The sequence below is a fragment of the Mytilus trossulus genome, chromosome 2 (assembly GCF_036588685.1).
Source record: "Mytilus trossulus isolate FHL-02 chromosome 2, PNRI_Mtr1.1.1.hap1, whole genome shotgun sequence".
Lineage (NCBI taxonomy): Eukaryota > Metazoa > Mollusca > Bivalvia > Mytilida > Mytilidae > Mytilus > Mytilus trossulus.
This window is the reverse complement of record NC_086374.1, coordinates 73153183-73172701: the sequence shown is the minus strand read 5'-3', so window position 1 is coordinate 73172701 and position 19519 is coordinate 73153183. Positions and strand designations below refer to the sequence as shown.

The 19519-nt window shown below is 31.4% G+C and overlaps 2 protein-coding genes across 2 annotated transcripts; both read right to left on the bottom strand.

The window, feature by feature from the left end:
• Window positions 1-5580: 5580 nt before the first annotated feature.
• LOC134707958 (large neutral amino acids transporter small subunit 1-like) lies at window positions 5581-14865 on the bottom strand. Its single transcript, XM_063568142.1, has 4 exons — window positions 14696-14865; window positions 13948-14032; window positions 12648-12740; window positions 5581-10793 (listed from the first exon to the last, which is right to left on the bottom strand). The coding sequence occupies exons 1-4, from the start codon at window positions 14807-14809 to the stop codon at window positions 10696-10698; spliced, it is 390 nt and encodes a 129-aa protein (XP_063424212.1). The 5' UTR covers window positions 14810-14865; the 3' UTR covers window positions 5581-10695.
• A 306-nt stretch (window positions 14866-15171) lies between these two features.
• LOC134705996 (S-antigen protein-like) lies at window positions 15172-19083 on the bottom strand. Its single transcript, XM_063564709.1, has 5 exons — window positions 18949-19083; window positions 17917-18059; window positions 17038-17112; window positions 15904-16042; window positions 15172-15536 (listed from the first exon to the last, which is right to left on the bottom strand). The coding sequence occupies exons 1-5, from the start codon at window positions 18971-18973 to the stop codon at window positions 15172-15174; spliced, it is 747 nt and encodes a 248-aa protein (XP_063420779.1). The 5' UTR covers window positions 18974-19083.
• Window positions 19084-19519: the final 436 nt, after the last annotated feature.

The window sequence follows — 19519 nt, the reverse complement described above, 5'->3', positions numbered from 1 at the left end:
CAAAATACAGCAATGACAGTGTTTCAAATGTTTGTAAGAAATCGAAAGGTCATTTCCAGGAACAGGGGAAGAACAATATGACGAAGGGACAAGGTATGTTGTTTTCGGGACATCAGCCGTTGGTATCCAAGCCCCTGCTTAGCACTGACCATATTGATTTTGCAATGTCAACTAGCTCTATAGTGTTAACTAACACTGACTTGAAATATAAATTCCATAGGCATGTATGTAAAAAAATATGTACTGCTTAGATGTTGTAACATTAAAACAAGAAGTCAATTATATTTTTTTTCTTTAAAATTCATCGTGAAAACACCAACTCTAATAAAATATCTTGAAGCGGAGAAATCCGCCGTTGATAAAAAAAAAAAAATAGATGTGATATTTTCATTAGACCTTCAAAATATATATGTGATTATCCATTCAGAAATTGGATATGTACATCAACTAAGGTGAAGACCGGTTGAAAAATACCAATTTGGTCGTGTTCACAAGTGTGATACGGACATACGGACAGTCCAGTATTTACTTTTTTCTTATAATTTTTGGAAATTTTATCAAATCTTTTACACCATCAAATAAATCGTTATTGGCTTGAGGCAAATATTTGGTAAAAGACTCACATAATCATAAAATTGAAGAGAAGCGGACCAGGATGCAGAATGGTTGCTGAATTTGTTTTAATCAATTCAACATGAGACATACAAAATAAGAAAACTATATGACAGATACATATATTTATTTATCTATTTGGTTGATATATATTTTGAATAAAATTAACGGTACCAATTTTCTTGCACCGAGTATATATATAACATCGGCGGACGCCAATCCAATATGTAACGTATTGATAATCATGAAGGTTTTTGTCTTTGAGACGACCCATCCATTTTACCTGTAAACTGTAGGTGTCATTAGTCGGTGTCGAGAGATGTTGAAAAGGTCTAGTGGTAATCATATATACATGTATATCATATACTGGGTTTTGAAGGAAGGTTTTGAATTCGCCTTGTTATTGTGAAATGCACATCAGTGGCGGATCCAGAAATTTTTATAAGTTGGAACCCGCCGACTGCCTTAGAGTTAGGGGACCCGCTCCAGTCATCCTTCAGTGATTTTCAATATAAGCAATCAATTTTTTCTCCAAAAAGTCTTATGTGTATTTAAATGAAATTGACCAGTATCGTTTAATATGTGGCTAAAAACACAACCTAACACCAGACGCGCGTTCTGTGTAAAACAGACTTATCAGTGACGCTCGAATAAAAAAAGGTTAAAAGACAAAATAAAAATAAAAAGTTGAAGAGCTAGCATGGAGGATCCAAAAGTTACGAATGGTTTTGCCTAAACAGCTATATGAGTCTATTCTTGGTTAAAAACATTCTTTTCTGACAATTCAAAGTGTCGAAACCGTTAATTTATAAACATGAATTAAACTTATGGCTGTCTGTCGTTTCATACTAAAAAATGTATCATAATGTATTATATATATTGATTAATAGAAAGCGTTCAATAAGATACATAAATAAGTGTAAAAAGATAAGTTTAAGAAACTTCAATTGTAAAAATACATCTGTCACTTAATTTCATACGTACAACAGAAGTATCATATTCTATGTAAAATAATTCATGCTTTAAAATATCGTATATTTTAATATTTAAATATCAATGGCAATAAATCTTATATATATATATGGAATTCGGATGTAGTCAATTCTGCTTTTTAGCGTTTCTCCCATTTATATTTTCAAGGGCGAAATCGCGAAATTGGTTGTACCAGGCTTAATTTTCACTCACACATAAGAAGTTTTCTTGAGTTTTGGTGTAAATGGGAAATAGGCAGATCTCATTTAGAACATTTCTGCCCGTCATTATAATATATCTTCCATTTGTCCTTGTTTTCGCAAAAAAGATAAACGAAATCAAAATTGTCTTTCAAGGCCAGTAACTCGTTTGAAGAGTTGATATATGATTTTGCCCATATTGACTTATTATATAGATTTTGTTCTGCTGATAAGTTTTGCCAATTATTATTTTTTACTATCAACTGAATTTTCTGGCAAAAATACAAGAAAAAATATAATTTTCTTTTAAAGAAAATACCTCCTATGTTTACCCTGCTGCTTAATGTTCCTCTTAATATTATTTTCATGCTTCTTCAAGATAGTCAAACAAACAAACGTAATGATCAAGTATACGTTTAAGGGCTGAAACGTATAAGCAAGCCGTCTAAAGTTTTGGGAAAAATGGACATTTTGAATTTGCTGTCCTGCCAGATTTTTGTCACTCGATTATAACTGTTGACAATGCACGCTTTTTATCCCAAATTCAATTATAGCCTTGGTAGCCATGTGCCTGAATCAGTGGACACAATTATTAACTATATTCTACAAAAATGATTGTTTTAATTTTTGGTTTCAATTGGAACTTGTAATAGTTGACAGACAACAGACGTTTGATAACAAGTGGCATGACGTTCACATGCCGTTTGGATAAGTAAGTTAGTTGCTGCTTTCTTTTTTTTTAAATTCTGCCATCTAGCATAAAATGTTTAAGATAATAAGTTGTAATAATAATACAAATAAAGTCAAGTGACAAAATAAAGTACATCTTCCTGAGTGGTCATGTTATGTGAAAAGAAATTGAGAAAAGATGGGTCAGATTTTACGTTGCTACATGTAGTTCACAAAGTGAGTCACCAAGAAGCACTGTCAACCTACCCGATTAATCATTATCTTGACTGCAATTTAATTAATCTTTGCTCTTTCCCCTTAAGTTTGTGTGAGGAGAAGCAGTCATTTTTAATTTTCGAATTGTTTGTTTGACATTGCCATGGATGGAACACATAAACTTTTTTTTTCAATTGAAGCTCTGTTTTTGTTATATACATTTGTACATGTAAATGCATTTCTACTTATATCGATTTGTTAGAGTTATGCCTTTTTTTAACGATCTTTAATTTGTTCTTATGTTGAACTGTTAAGGTTTATGTACCCTTCTGTAGCCATTTTTGTATGAATTTTTCAAACCTCGGTTGTATCAAAACTACAGATACAATGAACTAGAGGCTCTCAAGAGCCTGTGTCGCTCACCTTGGTCTATGTGCATATTAAACAATGGACACAGATAAATTCATAACAAAATTGTGTTTTGGTGATGGTGATGTGTTTGCAGATCTTACTTTACTGAACATTCTTGTTGCTACAATTATCTCTATCTATAATGAAGTGGCCCAGTTATTACAGTGGAAAATATTTTCTGAAAATCTACCAAAAATTAATGAAAAATGTAAAAAATTGACTATAAAGGGCAATAACTCCAAAAGGGGTCAACTGACCATATCAGTCGTGTTGACTTATTTGTAAATCTTACTTTGCTGAACATTATTGCTGTTTACTGTTTATCTTTATCTATTATATTATTCAAGATAATAACCAAAAACAGCAACATTTCCTTAAAATTACCAATTCAGAGGCAGCACCCCAACAACGAGTTGTTCGATTCATCTAAAACTTTCAAGGCAGATAGATCTTGATCTGATAAACAATTTAAATCCATGCCAGATTTGCTCTTAATGCTTTGGTTTTTGAGTTATAAGCCAAAAACTGCATTTTACCCCTATGTTCTATTTTGAGCTATGGCGGCCATCTTGGTTGATTGACCGGGTCACCGGACACACTTTTTAAACTATATACTCCAATGATGATTGTGGGCAAGTTTGTTTTTTTTTTGGCCCAGTAGTTTCAGAGAAGATTTTTGTAAACGATTACTAAGATGTACAAAAAAATGGTTAAAAATTGACTATAAAGGGCAATAACTCTTAAAGGGGTCAACTGACCATTTTGGTCCTGTTGACTTATTTGTAAATCTTATTTTGATGAACATTTTTGCCTTGTCAGTTTATCTGTATCTATAATACTATTCAAGATAATAACCAAAAACAGCAAAATTTCCTTAAAATTACCAATTCAGGGGCAGCAACCCAACAACGGGTTGTTCGATTCATCTGAATTTTTTACAGCGGTTAGATCTTGACCTGATAAACAATTTTACCAATGTCAGATTTGCTCTAAATGCTTTGGTTTTTGAGTTATTAGCCAAAAACTGCATTTTACCCCTATGTTCTATTTTTAGCCATGGCGGCCATTGGTTGACCGGGTCACCGGACTCAATTTTTAAACTAGATACCCTAATGATGATTGTGGCCAAGTTTGGATTAATTTGGCCCAGTAGTTTCAGAGGAGAAGATTTTTGTAAAAGTTAACGACGACGCTGGACGCCGGACGCAAAGTGATGGGAAAATCTCACTTGGCCCTTCGGGCCAGGTGAGCTAATAATAGAGATAGGCCATTTAGTACATATTCCAAGGGGAAAATTGATGCAAAGCTTTTTTTTTTACTGTTTCATTGCATATGATAGAAAAAAGAGGACTTTGTGGCAAATAAATCAAGATTTTTATAGAAAATCTACAGCCTTTAATAGAGATTTTTTGTTGTAAAATTTGAAACATAAATTACTCACTTGATTTTCTATGATGTGCTAGTGTTTATTTTTTACAAAAAGTTTCTAAGCTACCTGTAAATTCCAAAACACCTCGTGCTGAGTCACTAATGTCGAGCGCACCCTAAAAGGTGTACTTGATTTTGGCCATATTTATATTTGTTTTAACCAATAACTACATTTATAAACTTGTTTTAAGGAAATTAATGCTAGCACTGCATGCAATAATCCTATATCTATCAGTCATCAAATTGCCAAATATGAGAGTATAAGGATAAAGGCTGTGGATTTTCTATAAAAATCTTGATTTATTTGCCACAAAGTCCTCTTTTTCTATTAAATGCAATGGAACAGTAAAAAATAATGCTTTGCATCAAGTTTCCCCTTGGAATATGTACACAATGGCCTATCACTATTATTCATTATATCTGTAGTTTTGATACAATTGAAGTTTGAAAAGTTCGTATAAAAATGGCCACAGAAGGGTACATAAACCTTAAAGAACTATTCCAAATTTGAATATATACACCTTCAAACTTACCACACAACATTCTGTATGTATGTGCCTGGCCATAGTCAGGAGCCTGTTATTCAGTGGTTGCCATTCGTAGCTGTGTTACATATTTTTTTCTTTCATTATTTGGTACAAACATTATGATATTAGTTTTCTTGTTTGCATTGTTTTACGTTTTTCATTTCAGGGTCTTTTAAAGCTGACTATGGCTTTTCTTATTACTGAAGGCTGTACTGTGACTTATAGTTGTTAATTTCTGTGTCATTTGTTGTCTTGCGAAGAGTGGTTTCATTGACAATCATACCCCATCTTCTGTTTTATATGTGACAAGGAGACAACTGAGCAAATAAAGTGTAAATCCAGGAGACAATATAAAGACAGGTATACAGACCATTATAAATCTGTATCGATACAACAAACAATGTAAACTAAAACTTTCCTCTTTTAGACCTGATATTAAAACCCAGAGCAAAATCAGGTTCTCTGGAAGGGTAAGTATTTCCTGCTTCATTTGGTATGCCAATCATACTGGCAAGTAAGTCAAAATGATGAACACCAACACATACTTTTTGACTGATATCTTTATTCTATATATAGACAGCAATGATATTGTTATGATGATAATCGATTCATACACGGCACAATCACTCAATAAATAGAAACTTCATTCATAGTTATTTACAAAAATAGTTATCTATAAAACAAAAATTGAATACCGGTATGTAATAAATCAACCAGTTTTATGTTGTGAACTTTTTTCATATATAGTCTATAATTTGAATTCAAGGTCTGTGTACTATATTGTTAATTTCAGTGATATTATCTAGCACAATACATGTACTATAAATATTTAAATGTTGTACTTGTTAAAAATCCTTTATACATTGGTGAGAGCTGAGGAATTCAAGAGTACAAACCCATGTCATTGTGTCATGGGAATAAATTACTACATACTTTAAGCAGTAAAAGTTTGTCCAGAGTGTTTAAGCAGTCATTGATTTTACAGAGTCATACTCATACATTTTATTATTAATGAGCAGGCCAAATATTCACCTTAATAAATTCTTTCAAAGTCACTTTTTTTGGTACTACAATGCTAAATTTAAATATTAATTAGTTCTGTTTAAAAAAAAATGATAAATAAATCTGAAGCTTATGGAATTATACTAACATTTTGTTCTCTTTAGCAATCATGTGTTAAACCAGGAACATTTTCCTAAAATATTTTAATATTAGAACAAAAAAACATTTTTTTTTATGTTAATTAGATTACATGTATAATATAATCAAAGTAAATTATACAGAACTTTCAAAAATCGTGTTTACATATTTCAAAATATTCAACTGCAAACTTAAAAACTTAGCACAGCAAATGTTTAATCCATGTGAATACATGTGATATTTAGAATGATGACCCGGTAGTAGTAATACAAGTTTTTTTTAATGAATTATAAAAAAGAACCAAAACATGAAGGACCCAAATGCATCAAATCAGTGAAATATCAAATGCTTCAAGAATAACATCATTTTGTTGTCACAGGATTTCTATAATAATCCTAAAACATAATGGAACGATGTTTTTCTATCAAAATGGTTTCCTTGGAATACTTTACTTGACAATAATTCTTAGTAATTGAATTAATACAATAAATGTCCTGTTCCATGAGTAGAGCAGGAACTGCTGACATTTCACAACATTATAAAGCATCCCCAGTTTGTGTAATATTTTTTTTAACTATCTATAATCTTAACCCTTTTCATAATTTTCCCATATGTTAATATACCTTGTGTTTCTATAATCAGATTTTTGTTGTTGTTGATAAAATGAAATCACTTGAAATATGAAAATCATATTAATCAATCAAATCATTAAAATACGATTTATCCCCATCTTGTTTAAAACACCTACAGAAGTGATTCAGTAAATAAATTGGCAAGCTGTCTCTTTACAAATTTTTTTGGGGGACTTTTTTGACTAATCAGACTTTTATAATATTACATTTTATTTATATGTATATGACATTTGAGGTCTCTTTTCAGAAAAAAATCTAAGGACCAAGGTCATATTGCTTGGTGTTAATTGTGCAAACTGCTGCCTTGATTATAAAAAGTAACCATAAATGCTGAAAATATTTCATTCTTTAAAATAATAATGCCCTCAATCATGAATAACAGTGACAAAAAATGATAAAACACTTATACAAGCTGTGGAGCTATGTTTAAAATCCAAACAATGAACACATATAGTCATGAAAAAGGCATGTTAAAATACAATAAAATCATGAAATTAGTATCAGTCTCTTATCTCTTGAGAAACAATTGTTAGGGTTAACTACGAAAATAAATTATTTATGTTATTAATTGTAGTTGTGAGAAATCCATGATCGGTTTAAATGTTAAAATTCACAACTTTATCTTAATTTGCAAAATTTACACAGGGAAAAAATTTTTTTGGAATTCTAAAATAACAACTAAATGAAAACTACTTAACTAATGATTAACAATGACTATAAATAACAAATTACTTCTAAAATCAATTATAAATAAAAATAGATGTAAAAGTACCAACAGATTATACACCATTTACTAATGTAAATGTGGCAGTGAGATCAGAACTATAAAACAGAAATCATCATTTAAACTCTTTAATTCACGACACCATCCAAGAAAGGACAACTCTAGATCAAGTTAAATATACAAATGTATCTTCTATGTGAAAAAAAAATATGTTTAAAAACACATTTTTTTAAATTGTAATATATATAGAAGTAACAATGTGGAGTTGACATTATATAGTACATAGTTAATTGATTTACCTTTTAATAATAATAGTTTTAGCTTTAAAATCTGAAACATCAGACAATTTTATGAATGGCAACAAATAAACAACCAAGTCAAAAGTAATCAGTTTAACTCATAATTTATGAAGATTGTTTTTCAGGATTTTACTTATTATGCATAAACTGATCTCCTGCACACAACACATTTCAGAATTAACAGAAACCATAAAATTAATTGTCTACCCATGCTTTCTCTCCCAATCATTCATACAACTTGACACTTTTTCTAAGTTCTCACCTTTTAGCCTCATTCAGAAATGATATGTGAAGCACAGTAAACCTTGACCAGTAGATGTACGGTAACTCTACTTTTAAACCTTGACCAGTAGATGTACGGTAACTCTACTTTTAAACCTTGACCAGTAGATGTACGGTTACTCTACTTTTAAACCTTGACCAGTAGATGTACGGTAACTCTACTTTTAAACCTTGACCAGTAGATGTACGGTAACTCTACTTTTAAACCTTGACCAGTAGATGTACGGTATCTCTACTTTTAAACCTTGACCAGTAGATGTACGGTAACTCTACTTTTAAACCTTGACCAGTAGATGTACAGTAACTCTTACTTTTAAACCTTGACCAGTAGATGTACAGTAACTCTACTTTTAAACCTTGACCAGTAGATGTACGGTAACTCTACTTTTAAACCATGACCAGTAGATGTACGGTAACTCTACTTTTAAACCTTGACCAGTAGATGTACGGTAACTACTTTTATCTAAAATGAGATCTTGATTTATGAATTACACAAACCAAAGTATGCTAATCAAATGCACAGCATTAAACAAAACAAACTAAAATGCAAAAACCAAACAAATATATAAAATACAAACAAAACAAAAAGGATAAAATCGGCACTTTATAAGATTCTAAAATAATTCAACATAGAATCATTGTGAGATTTGGAGGTAAACAAATAACAATCCATGGCTTAACATAAAACAAAAGTAAACAAGCTAAAATATCTAATGAGCAGTAAAACAAACTCATTCACAAAGAATAAACAAGACAGCACAATTCTGGAAATAGAAACAGGTAAATTTATATATACACCGGAATAGGCATATAGGGGACCATACTGGAAGCATCTGTTTGTCCTTGTTGTGTTAACAAATAATAATTTGTCTGACCCATGAATAACTTCCACGAAGACAACACATTAAAAGTCAAATGTTCAATTCTGTTAAGTTGACCTCTACAATTTGAAGCACATATTAGCGTTAGATAAGGTTGGACATTTTAAACAGGCCACACAGCAATAAATGAGAATACATGTATAACTTCTATGATATTGATTTATATGAGGCAAAAACCTCTTGAATTACATGGAAGTACAGTAGACTAACTTATTTTCATATTCAGTCCTTTGTAAGACTTTTGTCTCGAAATCAAATTCTTAAATATTACCTATGCAAAAAGACTGCCTGATTCACATTCATAGAATGGACACAGAAACTCAATGGGAGCAGACAAACTAAGTAAACTGAATAAATTCAAAAGATGAAATTATAATGCTAAATGTACTGGTTGTGAAAAATCTGATTTTGGCAATGAATTAATGAATTGAAGCGGACCCAAAAATTTGGCAATGAAATAAATATGCAATAAAGCAGATCTAAAAATAAACATTTCTGTTAACTGGCTTTTCCCAAAACTAATTATAAACTAGTTATGTCAATAACAAAGTGCATTTGATAAAATCCAACAAAAATAACTAAATAAACAAGTTTTCTAACAGATGTTAATATTTGTGTCACAGTAAGCATTAAATAACATGTCCAAATGATAGTACATTTTAAATATACATTTATTCAATAATAAATATTGAAACAATATTATTCAACCCTTTTAGTCTTTTTTTATTCAAGTGTAAATAATGAGTCTTCTGTAGATGAAATAGAGGTCTGGTGTACAAAATTTTAATCCTGGCATTAAGTTTTGTTTTTAATATTCAAAAACAAATTCAAAACAAAACAATAACTGATAAAATACCAGACAGTCTGATAGTAAGAAAACAAATGTAAGTTCTATGGTTATTTTTTCATAATAAAAATACATCAATATAAATTATTAATAAAAATATACATAACATTACAATGTTTCAATAAATTATCCATAAATATACAGCTAAACAATATTTTTTTTTAAATATGGCTATAAACCCATAAGTAATGGAATGATTTGAACAGTGGTTTTTGAGAAGCACTGCTGTATACACTGCACATTACTATCAAACCTTAAAAAGTAAAATCATTTCTACTAAGATTTTTTTTTTTTTACATGGCGGTTTTAGCCTTTTCTTCAAAGCAAAGAAAAAATTAATCAGGATTTTAATCAAGTTTTAGTTTAGAAAAAAATTATTACAAAACATTTTTGTGTATGAAGCCAAAGTTATGTATATTGCTATTAAACTGTATTGAATAAGGTTTGGCCTGTTTTCTGCTCTTTGTTCAGATTGTTGTCTCTTACACAAGTTCCCTGTTTCCCTCCTCCACTGTTAACTGAAATGCTCAAAAAATATTGTTGCGCTACATAAATGTTTTAGTATTATACAGATGATTCCATGTTTATATTTACTTGAACACACTGAACAATATTTTGAAAAATCATAAACATTAATATAAGCAAGTTATTAAAAATCCAAAAAAAAATTAAACCCCCTAAAAGTATTTTTACATATCACTAACTAACTGGATTGGAATTCCAAACATCTCAGTAACAAAACTTCAATCTGAATGTGGCATACTTTACATAAAGTAAGTTCATCTTCATGAAATCAACAAAAAGCTATGTCAATGATGTAAATCACCAGTGTGAACACAGTTCCTAAATGTTAGTCTATGTAGCATGTTCATGCTTCATTTCCTCTGTTATACTGACCACATTCTCCTCAGGCATGATAACTAGTATCTTCTGTAGAAGTAATGTAGTTTTGTCTGAAAAGAGATAATGTTAAAATAAACCATTGACAATCATACCTCATATTCTTTTTATATACATAGTAATATTATCTGATCAACTATGAAAACTAGAGGCTCTCAAGAGCCTGTGTCGCTCACCTGTTACTGTATTTACTGATGTCGGTCATCTTGGTTGGTAGATGGGGTCATTAGGCACTTTTTTTAAATAGATACCATAGTGATGATTGTGGCCACGTTTAGTTTAATATGGCGCATAGTTTTAGAAAAGAAGATTTTTGTACAAGTTACAAAAATGACGAAAATTTGTTCAAAATTGACTATAAAGGGCAATAACTCCTTAAGGGGTACTCTTACAATTTGTATCATGTTGACTTATTTGTAGATCCTACTTTTCTGAACAAAATTGCTGTTTACAGTTTATCTCTATCTATAATAGTATTCAAGATAATAACCAAAAACTGCAAAATTTCCTTAAAATTACCAATTTTAGGGCAGCAACCCAATAACGAGTTGTCAGATTCATCTGAAAATTTGCGACGGGATAGATCTTATTCTGATGGACATTTAAATCTTGAAAGATTTGCCCTAAATGTCTTAGTTTTAAAGATATAAATCAAAAACTGCATTTTACCACTATGTTCTAATTTTAGCCATGTCGGCCATTTTGTTTGGTAGGCGGTGTCATCAGACACATTTTTCAAACTATATACCACAATGATAATTATCGCCAAGTTTGGTTTAATTTGGCCATGTAGTTTCAGAGAAGAAGATTTTTGTACAAGTTACAAAAACTGACGAAAATTTGTTATAAATTGACTATAAAGGGCAATAACTCCTTAAGGGGTTGACTGACAATTTTGGTCATGTTGACTTATTTGTAGGTTTTACTTTGCTGAACATTATTGCTGTTTACAGTTTATCTCTATCTATAATAGTATTCAAGATAATAACCAAAAACTGCAAAATTTCCTTAAAATTACCAATTCAGGGGCAGCAACCTAACAACAGGTTGTCCGATTCATCTGAAAATTCTAGGGCAGATAGATCTTGACCTGATTAACAATTTTACCCCATGTCAGATTTGCTCTAAATGTTTTGGTTTCAAAGATATAAGCCAAAATATACATTTTACCCCTGTGTTCTATTTTTAGCCATGGCGGCCATCTTGGTTGGATGGCCAGGTCACCGGACACATTTTTTAAACTAGATACCCCAAGGATGATTGTGGCCAAGTTTGGTAAAATTTGGCCCAGTAGTTTCAGAGGAGAAGATTTTTGTAAAAGTTTACGGACGACGGACGCCAAGTGATGAGAAAAGCTCACTTGACCTTTCAGGTCAGGTGAGCTAAAAATAAATTTTATACATGTGTTTTATATATTCTTGATTAAGACTTTGTAGTGAAAATATTGGGTCGGTTTCTCTCTTTAAACAGTTTTTATATATGGTATACATTTGTTTGTTGTTTGAAGTTTGTATGTAGACCTGTATATTTGAATCATTGTCTGTTAGTCTGTTAAATCATACAACATCTCCTTATCATTATACCTTATAAACATTATATTTGACCGTCAACTTTTTAGTTTGTTTTTGAGTTGTTCCCCTTTTTTCAGGTTTGTAAATGAGAATCAAAGGAACAGCTGCAATCTCCCATTTTATATTTCTATGCAGTCATATCTTAATTTCTGAAATGGTTATAAATATCAACTGAAGGCTTTGTTCTTTCTTTTTTTAAATACAAACAACCCTATTTCTATTAATAATAATTAAATCAATGAGACATTTATGACATTAGTCTGACAGATAATTTCAGAAAACCCAAGGTGATAATATATTTTTTATGTTTTTACGAATATTTAATCATAAAATTACCTATTATATTAGTTAGACTCTTTGGTTTATTTTTCCATGCTATAAATATGATATAAACTGGAATACCCGTACAGATCATTATAACACCATAGGCTGAAAAAACAAATATCATAAAATAAACACATGTAACTGGAATACCCATACAGATCATTATAACACCATAGGCTGAAAAAACAAATATCACAAAATAAACACATGTAACTGGAAGCCCCGAACAGATCATTATAACACCATAGGCTGAAAAAACAAATATCATAAAATAAACACATGTAACTGGAATACCCATACAGATCATTATAACACCATAGGCTGAAAAAACAAATATCACAAAATCAACACATGTAACTGGAATACCTGTACAGATCATTATAACACCATAGGCTAAAACAAGTAACTGTGAGCTACTGCTCACTGATGATACCCCCGCTGCAAGTGGATAATATCAATAGTGTAAAAACATGCAAGTGTTCGGTAAACAGGAAGTTGTCGAGTGATGAATCTGAATACGCATCACACGGTATAGCTGACTTATATAAATCCTGAAACCAAATTTCAGAAATCCTTGTATTGCAGTTCCTGAGAAAAATGTGACGAAAATTTTCAACTTGGCTATCATGTGTAAAATCATACAAGTGTTCGGTAAACAGGAAGTTGTCAAGTGATCAATCTGAAAACGCATCACATGGTATAGCTGACTTAGATAAACCCTAAAATCAAATTTCAGAAATCCTTGTATTGTAGTTCCTGAGAAAAATGCGACGAAAAATATTTATTGGACGGACGGACTGACTGACAGGTTAAACAGTATACCCCTCCTTTTTAAAGCGGGGGTATAAAAACAAATATCACAAAATAAACACATGTAACTGGAATACCCGTACAGATCATTTTAACACCATAGGCTGAAAAAACAAATATCACAAAATGAACACATGTAACACTCATAACAAGGAAGATAAAACAAAGACTACATATATAAAACTTTCAAACAAACAATTGATATAAAGAAAACAAGCACCTGTGTATACATTAAATCCAAATAAAATTTAGTTAAATCTGAAAGGTTCTTGTCCTTTGGTGAACATGCTGTTGATGGCAGACTTTGAAGTCATTTTTACAGAAGGATTTTTTACTCTCAATTTCAGGGCCTTATATAGCTGACCTATAGTTGTTTCTTTTCTGTTTCATTTGGTCTCTTATGGAGAGTTGTCTCATTGGCAATCATTCCACATTTTTTTTTGTATGGTAACAATTAATTATTTATTTCAACTTTACAGAGCATCACTATGATATCACTTACTGGTTTCTCTTGGTGAGGCATAGAATGGTAAAGCAACTAGGAAAACAGTCATAGCCACATATAATATAGGCCAGAATAAGTTCACCTGGAAAATATAGTCATACACACATATAATATAGGCCAGAACAAGTTCACCAGAAAAATAAACAGGGCCAAAAAATATCTGAAATATTAGACAAGTCACTATTAATACAACTGGATACTAATTTCCTTATATTGTTGCATGTTTATATTATGTAGGAGTTATTCAATTGATTACTGTTGCAAATTTTCCACAGAATTCGCTATTTTGGGGATTTTACTTTTTTTTTTCAATAACACTTTAAGATATATTTTTACTTTATATATGTGGTATATTGTGCCATGTTACAAAGCATGTAAACTCTGTATCCTATTCTTTTTTTCATGCAGAGAACTTGAACCACTTGCATCATACCAATTTGATGTTTACATTACAGCCAATTTCATTGAGTGTGTAGGCAAAGGTAATATCTTTGGTTACCTTGCTTGCTAGCTGAACCATGAAGTCATTAATAGGTTAGGAATAATACCCTTCTTCGAGGGTAGACTAGTCAGACAGATGATCAATCTATCTGTCTGTTGGACCAGGCTACTTTGAAAGGAGGATAGTATACCTGACCTAATAATGACTTCAAGGTTTCAGCTAACAAGCAAGCTAACCAAAGTTATTACATTTGCATACACACTAAATGAAATCAGCTGTAACTTGTTTTATTTCTAGACTTACCTTAATAGGTCTGTTCATTTCTGGTCTAGTTTTTCTGAAGTACAGCAGTACTACAATGGACATTCCTATAGCTAACCAGTTGACAAAGCCCACATAATTAATTAGGGCATACATATCTGTTGACAACAGGTAAAATAGTGATAATATACCCTGTGAATAAAATAAAAAGTCATTTTAAAGAACTTATAGACAGTTTATATAGTGCATGAAAACAGCAATGAAAACAGAGCACACATAAGATAAATGCACTATAAAAAGCATAATATTTAAAAAATATTTCAGTTTTACTGGGAACTTTTAACATGACAACATGTACGACCATGATGGAAAGCCATTTTGAATTCTTTTTTTGTGATCTAAGGGAAGTAATTTTACATTTTTTGACTTGTCAATCGTTTACAGTATTTTGTAGTGGTTACTGCATCAGACTACTAACACAAAGGTTTCAAGTTCGATTCCCATTCGGGATGAAAATTTCAGGAACTCAGCTTTGTAGGTTTTCCTTTTGAGTTTGGCTTAGTTGCTTTTGAGTTTGGCTTTGCTGGTTTTCCTTTAGAGTTCGGTTTAGTAGCTTTTGAATTTGGTTTTGTAGGTTTCCCTTTGGAGTTTGGTTTAGTTGCTTTTGAGTTGGGTTTTGCACCTTTCGAATTTGGTTTTGTAGGTTTTCCTTTGGAGTTTGGTTTAGTGGCTTTTGAGTTGGGTTTTGCACCTTTCGAATTTGGTTTTGTAGGTTTTCCTTTGGAGTTTGGTTTAGTGGCTTTTGAGTTGGGTTTGGCACCTTTCGAATTTGGTTTTGCAGCAGGTAAATTTTTCATACAGTTTCCCTTATCGTCACGGTCGTCTGAAAAACAAGTGTGAGATCATCATGATTCAATAGTTCTTACATCCCCGTCTTAAGTAAAACAATGCTGTCCTTTTATCTTCTTTGAGAACAGTTTTTATCTATGTATTGGTTTAGCTCAACACAATTATTTCAAACCTTAGGAGTATTTATACCATCTTTATCTTTACTCTATCGTTGTACCCTTTTGTGCTTGTACAAAGACTACCGTATTTTTTATTAGTTGGTATTTATCGCAAATATCCCATCTGAACAGGACATATATAAACTGTTCAATTCATTTAAACTGTTGTCCAGCATATGTTTTATTTCTACGAGATGTTTTTAAACGAGATTTTTTGGTGAACTTTGACTTGTATTTACTCACCACAGTCATCGTCATCGTGAGGGGAGACTACTGTGTTACATAAACTGTCTTCACAACAATAGGTACAAGATCCTTCAAAATCTCCACTCTCATCCCAATAACACTCTTCGGCATTGTTTTCTTCTTTGTTCATACAAATCTGTAAAAATTACAAAAAAGGTCAAAAGAAACAAGAGGCCAATTACATCGTATTCGTTAAATAAAAAACCCATTAAACTATCAATTACACATATTTTGGACAAATTTATGGCATGCATGACTAAACCCGATTAAAGAACGTATTTTTTACGGCATGTTTATCTGAATATATATGAATGCAATGGTAAGTTTTTTTTAATTGAACTGTTTAATATTTTTCATGTCGGGGCCCTTTGTAGCCGAATATACATTTGTACGGTATTGTTTTTTCCGTTTCTCTAATTTCCAAAGACCGTACGGCTGCCTTTAGATGCTAACATCCACTTCATTTTAATTTTTGTGTGTAGTTGTCTCACTGGCAACCATCAAACCACATCACCTTAACTCTATAAAATCGAGAAATCGGGAAATCGGGAAATCGAGAAATCGAGAAAGCAAAATCGAGAAATCGATAAAGCAAAATCGAGAAATCGATAGAGCAAAATCGAGAAATCGATAAATTGAGAAATTTGGGAAATCAAGAAATCGAGAAATCGAATTAGCGGGAAATCGGGAAATCGAGAAAGCAAAAACGCGAAATCAAGAAATTCATTTTGCGTTTCCGCTTTCGTGTTTTCGCGTTTTTGCTTTCTCGATTTCTCGATTTCCTTATTTTCCTATATCGATTTCGCTTTCTCGATTTCTCGATTTGCCGATTTCCCGATTTCGCGTTTGCAAAGTGAAGGAAGAAAACACGAAAACGCATCCGGCCACCATACGAAACGGTTGTGTTTTTATCACTGATAATGAAAACCATCAAGCATGTAGTCTACATGTATGAATTACTGATTACCTGTCACGTGAAAATGTCTAGTATATTGTGTCAAGCTGGCATAAAACAAACTTAAAGACAATTGAGGGCTCAGTGTTAATTAACAAGAAGAAAATAGCACAGAAACACAATTTGGAGGGAGAAAAAAACAACTTCAAACCGTAAATAAAAGTATGAATACTTACATGCATGTGACTACACCCAGTTGTTATTAGTTTGGTACCATCTTCTTCATAGTGATGCTGGGTCATACAATGTTCCTGAAATTATATAAAGCATTAGTAGAGAAATAATACATGATTGATTATGTTTATTTCTCCATATGTTCTTTTTAGTTTTCTGTGTTGTTTGGCTGTTCTCTTAGTGACACATATCCACCGTGCAAATTTTAATATGTATCATATTTTTTTTTACTCTTTTGCGTCAGGTCAAACTAATGTTTTATGGTATGAAGAATGCTAAAGTGCTGTATTTTTCAAAGATAAAAAAATATATTTGATACCGTGTAAAAATTGAAGTTGGCTTTAAAATGTTTCATGATCATAAAAAATGAAACAACTTCCAAGTTTGTCATTCTCTTAGATAGTAGATACTTCGATTAATAGTTATTGGCTTAGTATCATGTGACAAATGTTTCATTAGTATTCAGGACGAATAAATGCATAAATAAAAAAGAACACACAAATTTAAGATTGTCAATAAAAGTAATAGAAAAACTCAAACGTTATAACTGATACCAGTTTGTTAAGAGTCTAACTTTGTTCATATGGTCATAGTTTGAATTAACGTGATTTGTAAATGGCATTATACCTTCATTTTTTTAATAATTTAAAAATCGTCAATAAGTTTCTGTGAATCACAAAGTTTCTGACGGGTAGAATTAAATTTTCATGAAAGATTGATGATGTTAGAGCGATAGAATTAATTTAAAAAAAATGCGTTGCTAATTTTTATTTTTATTTTTTTATTTTTCTATTGTTTCTGTTGAACAGGTATTTTGTTGAATGAGACCCGTATCGTTATATCCCATCCTATGATGCATTTTTAAAATAATAAACACTTACATGGCCAGGTTGACAAACAGTGGTCTGGTCACATGTCTCTCCCTCGGGTAAATCAACACAGGAGTAGCAGCTGAATTCTTGAGCTTTTATTGCTTTAGTAAGTCTGTCTGTTGGGGATCCAAATACTAATCCAACAGCTAAAGCTATCGGAACAATAAATCTTTATTACTGTTTGGTATATCATATAGCCGATTTATTTTTACAGATCAAATATTGTTAAGGTTAAAAGACATTAGAAAAAGTCAACACAAAATATGCAGTATACGATTACACATAGTGTTACTCTGAGGATTCATTTATTTTCATGGGTATCAATTTTCGTGGATATTTGATTTCGTGGTTTTTCCAAAGTCTAAATACAAGCCTATAGAACATTTATATTTCGTTGACCATTTGAATTCGTGGGACACCTTTATCCATGATATCCATGGTAATTGGTATCCCACAAAAAATAACAAATTCACAGTCACTAATATGGCAGACTGTTATTTATGCTGTACGGTTGATGTCCCATTGATGCATGACAAACATTTACATTTTCTGCATGCGTTTTGATAATTTTAAAATGTTTCTTTTTGTTTAATTTTTCAGTTACTGTCCATTTTTACCAAACAATGAAAAAAAATTGAGAAGCCGAAAAGGGACTGCAAGACAAGTTGAGACACTTTTAATGTATTTGACTAATCCCCTTCTAAAATGAATGTCTCGTAATATACTCGCTTAAAAAAAATATGCGCCTCCTTACGATAAATTCAATGGAAACCAAACGCAGGATTATGCGTCTACATTGGCTTTAATATTTGACCTTACTTTTAAAGACAAAAATCAGTTTTTTCCATTTTTTTAAGTTAAATTAGTTAAACAAGAAATTACAATTCTGGTTTTATCATTCACTAATATCTGTTTAAACGTACGAAACATATAAAATACACTTGTGTTCTCTTCGAGATGCGGAAGTTTTCAATTTTAAAAATGAAAATAAAACAATTATGAATACAAAAAAGGTAGAAAATATTTGTAAGAATCCATTACCTGTGACAAGAACTGATGCAAACATTGTTTCCGAAATTATGAATGATCTTAACAGCTAGTACAGCATCTCTTCTTTGGTATAAATATATGTCGTGGGTGTGTATCACATCAAATCCACTTTGTTTACTTAAGGAAACACTTTCTATAAACTACCAAAATATGAGCATTACGCGGTTTACAAATATAGAGTAATATACATCATTGTACTATTTACACTTTTCAAGCCATTTTAGTACGTTATAATTTGTCAGGAAATTGAAAGAAAATGATTTTCTACTTAAAATGGGAGTTTGAGGGATTAGAAATATTTATTAGTTTGTATCAATCACACTTTCTGTTGTAAAACACATCATTTTCTGCCTAGTTATCTAAGAATTTATATGCATTTTTTGTTTTATTTAAATTGCGTTGTCGATACTTTATACCATCCTGTCATGAAAAAGAGGGTGACATGGGGGTACTTATGTCCCAAATCCCGCTTTCGGAGGTTTACCGCGCTACCCACGTTTTTCCATAGATTCATTTTTTTTAACACTTTATCCCACACCCACATTTGTGTACCCCTTATATC

What these genes read in the sequence shown, in the direction of transcription:
- LOC134707958 (XM_063568142.1), bottom strand. Translation starts at nt 14,809, where the DNA reads ATGTATGCCCTAATTAATTATGTGGGCTTTGTCAACTGGTTAGCTATA. An exon ending in TGCCTCACCAAGAGAAACCA is followed by an intron (nt 12,741 to 13,947) that starts GTAAGTGATATC and finishes TTGTTTTTTCAG; the next exon opens with CCTATGGTGTTATAATGATC. An exon ending in GAGTCTAACTAATATAATAG is followed by an intron (nt 10,794 to 12,647) that starts GTAATTTTATGA and finishes ATCTCTTTTCAG; the next exon opens with ACAAAACTACATTACTTCTA.
- LOC134705996 (XM_063564709.1), bottom strand. Translation starts at nt 18,973, where the DNA reads ATGTTTGCATCAGTTCTTGTCACAG. An exon ending in TGCATCAGTTCTTGTCACAG is followed by an intron (nt 18,060 to 18,948) that starts GTAATGGATTCT and finishes TTGTTCCGATAG; the next exon opens with CTTTAGCTGTTGGATTAGTA. An exon ending in CTGGGTGTAGTCACATGCAT is followed by an intron (nt 16,043 to 17,037) that starts GTAAGTATTCAT and finishes TAATTTTTACAG; the next exon opens with ATTTGTATGAACAAAGAAGA.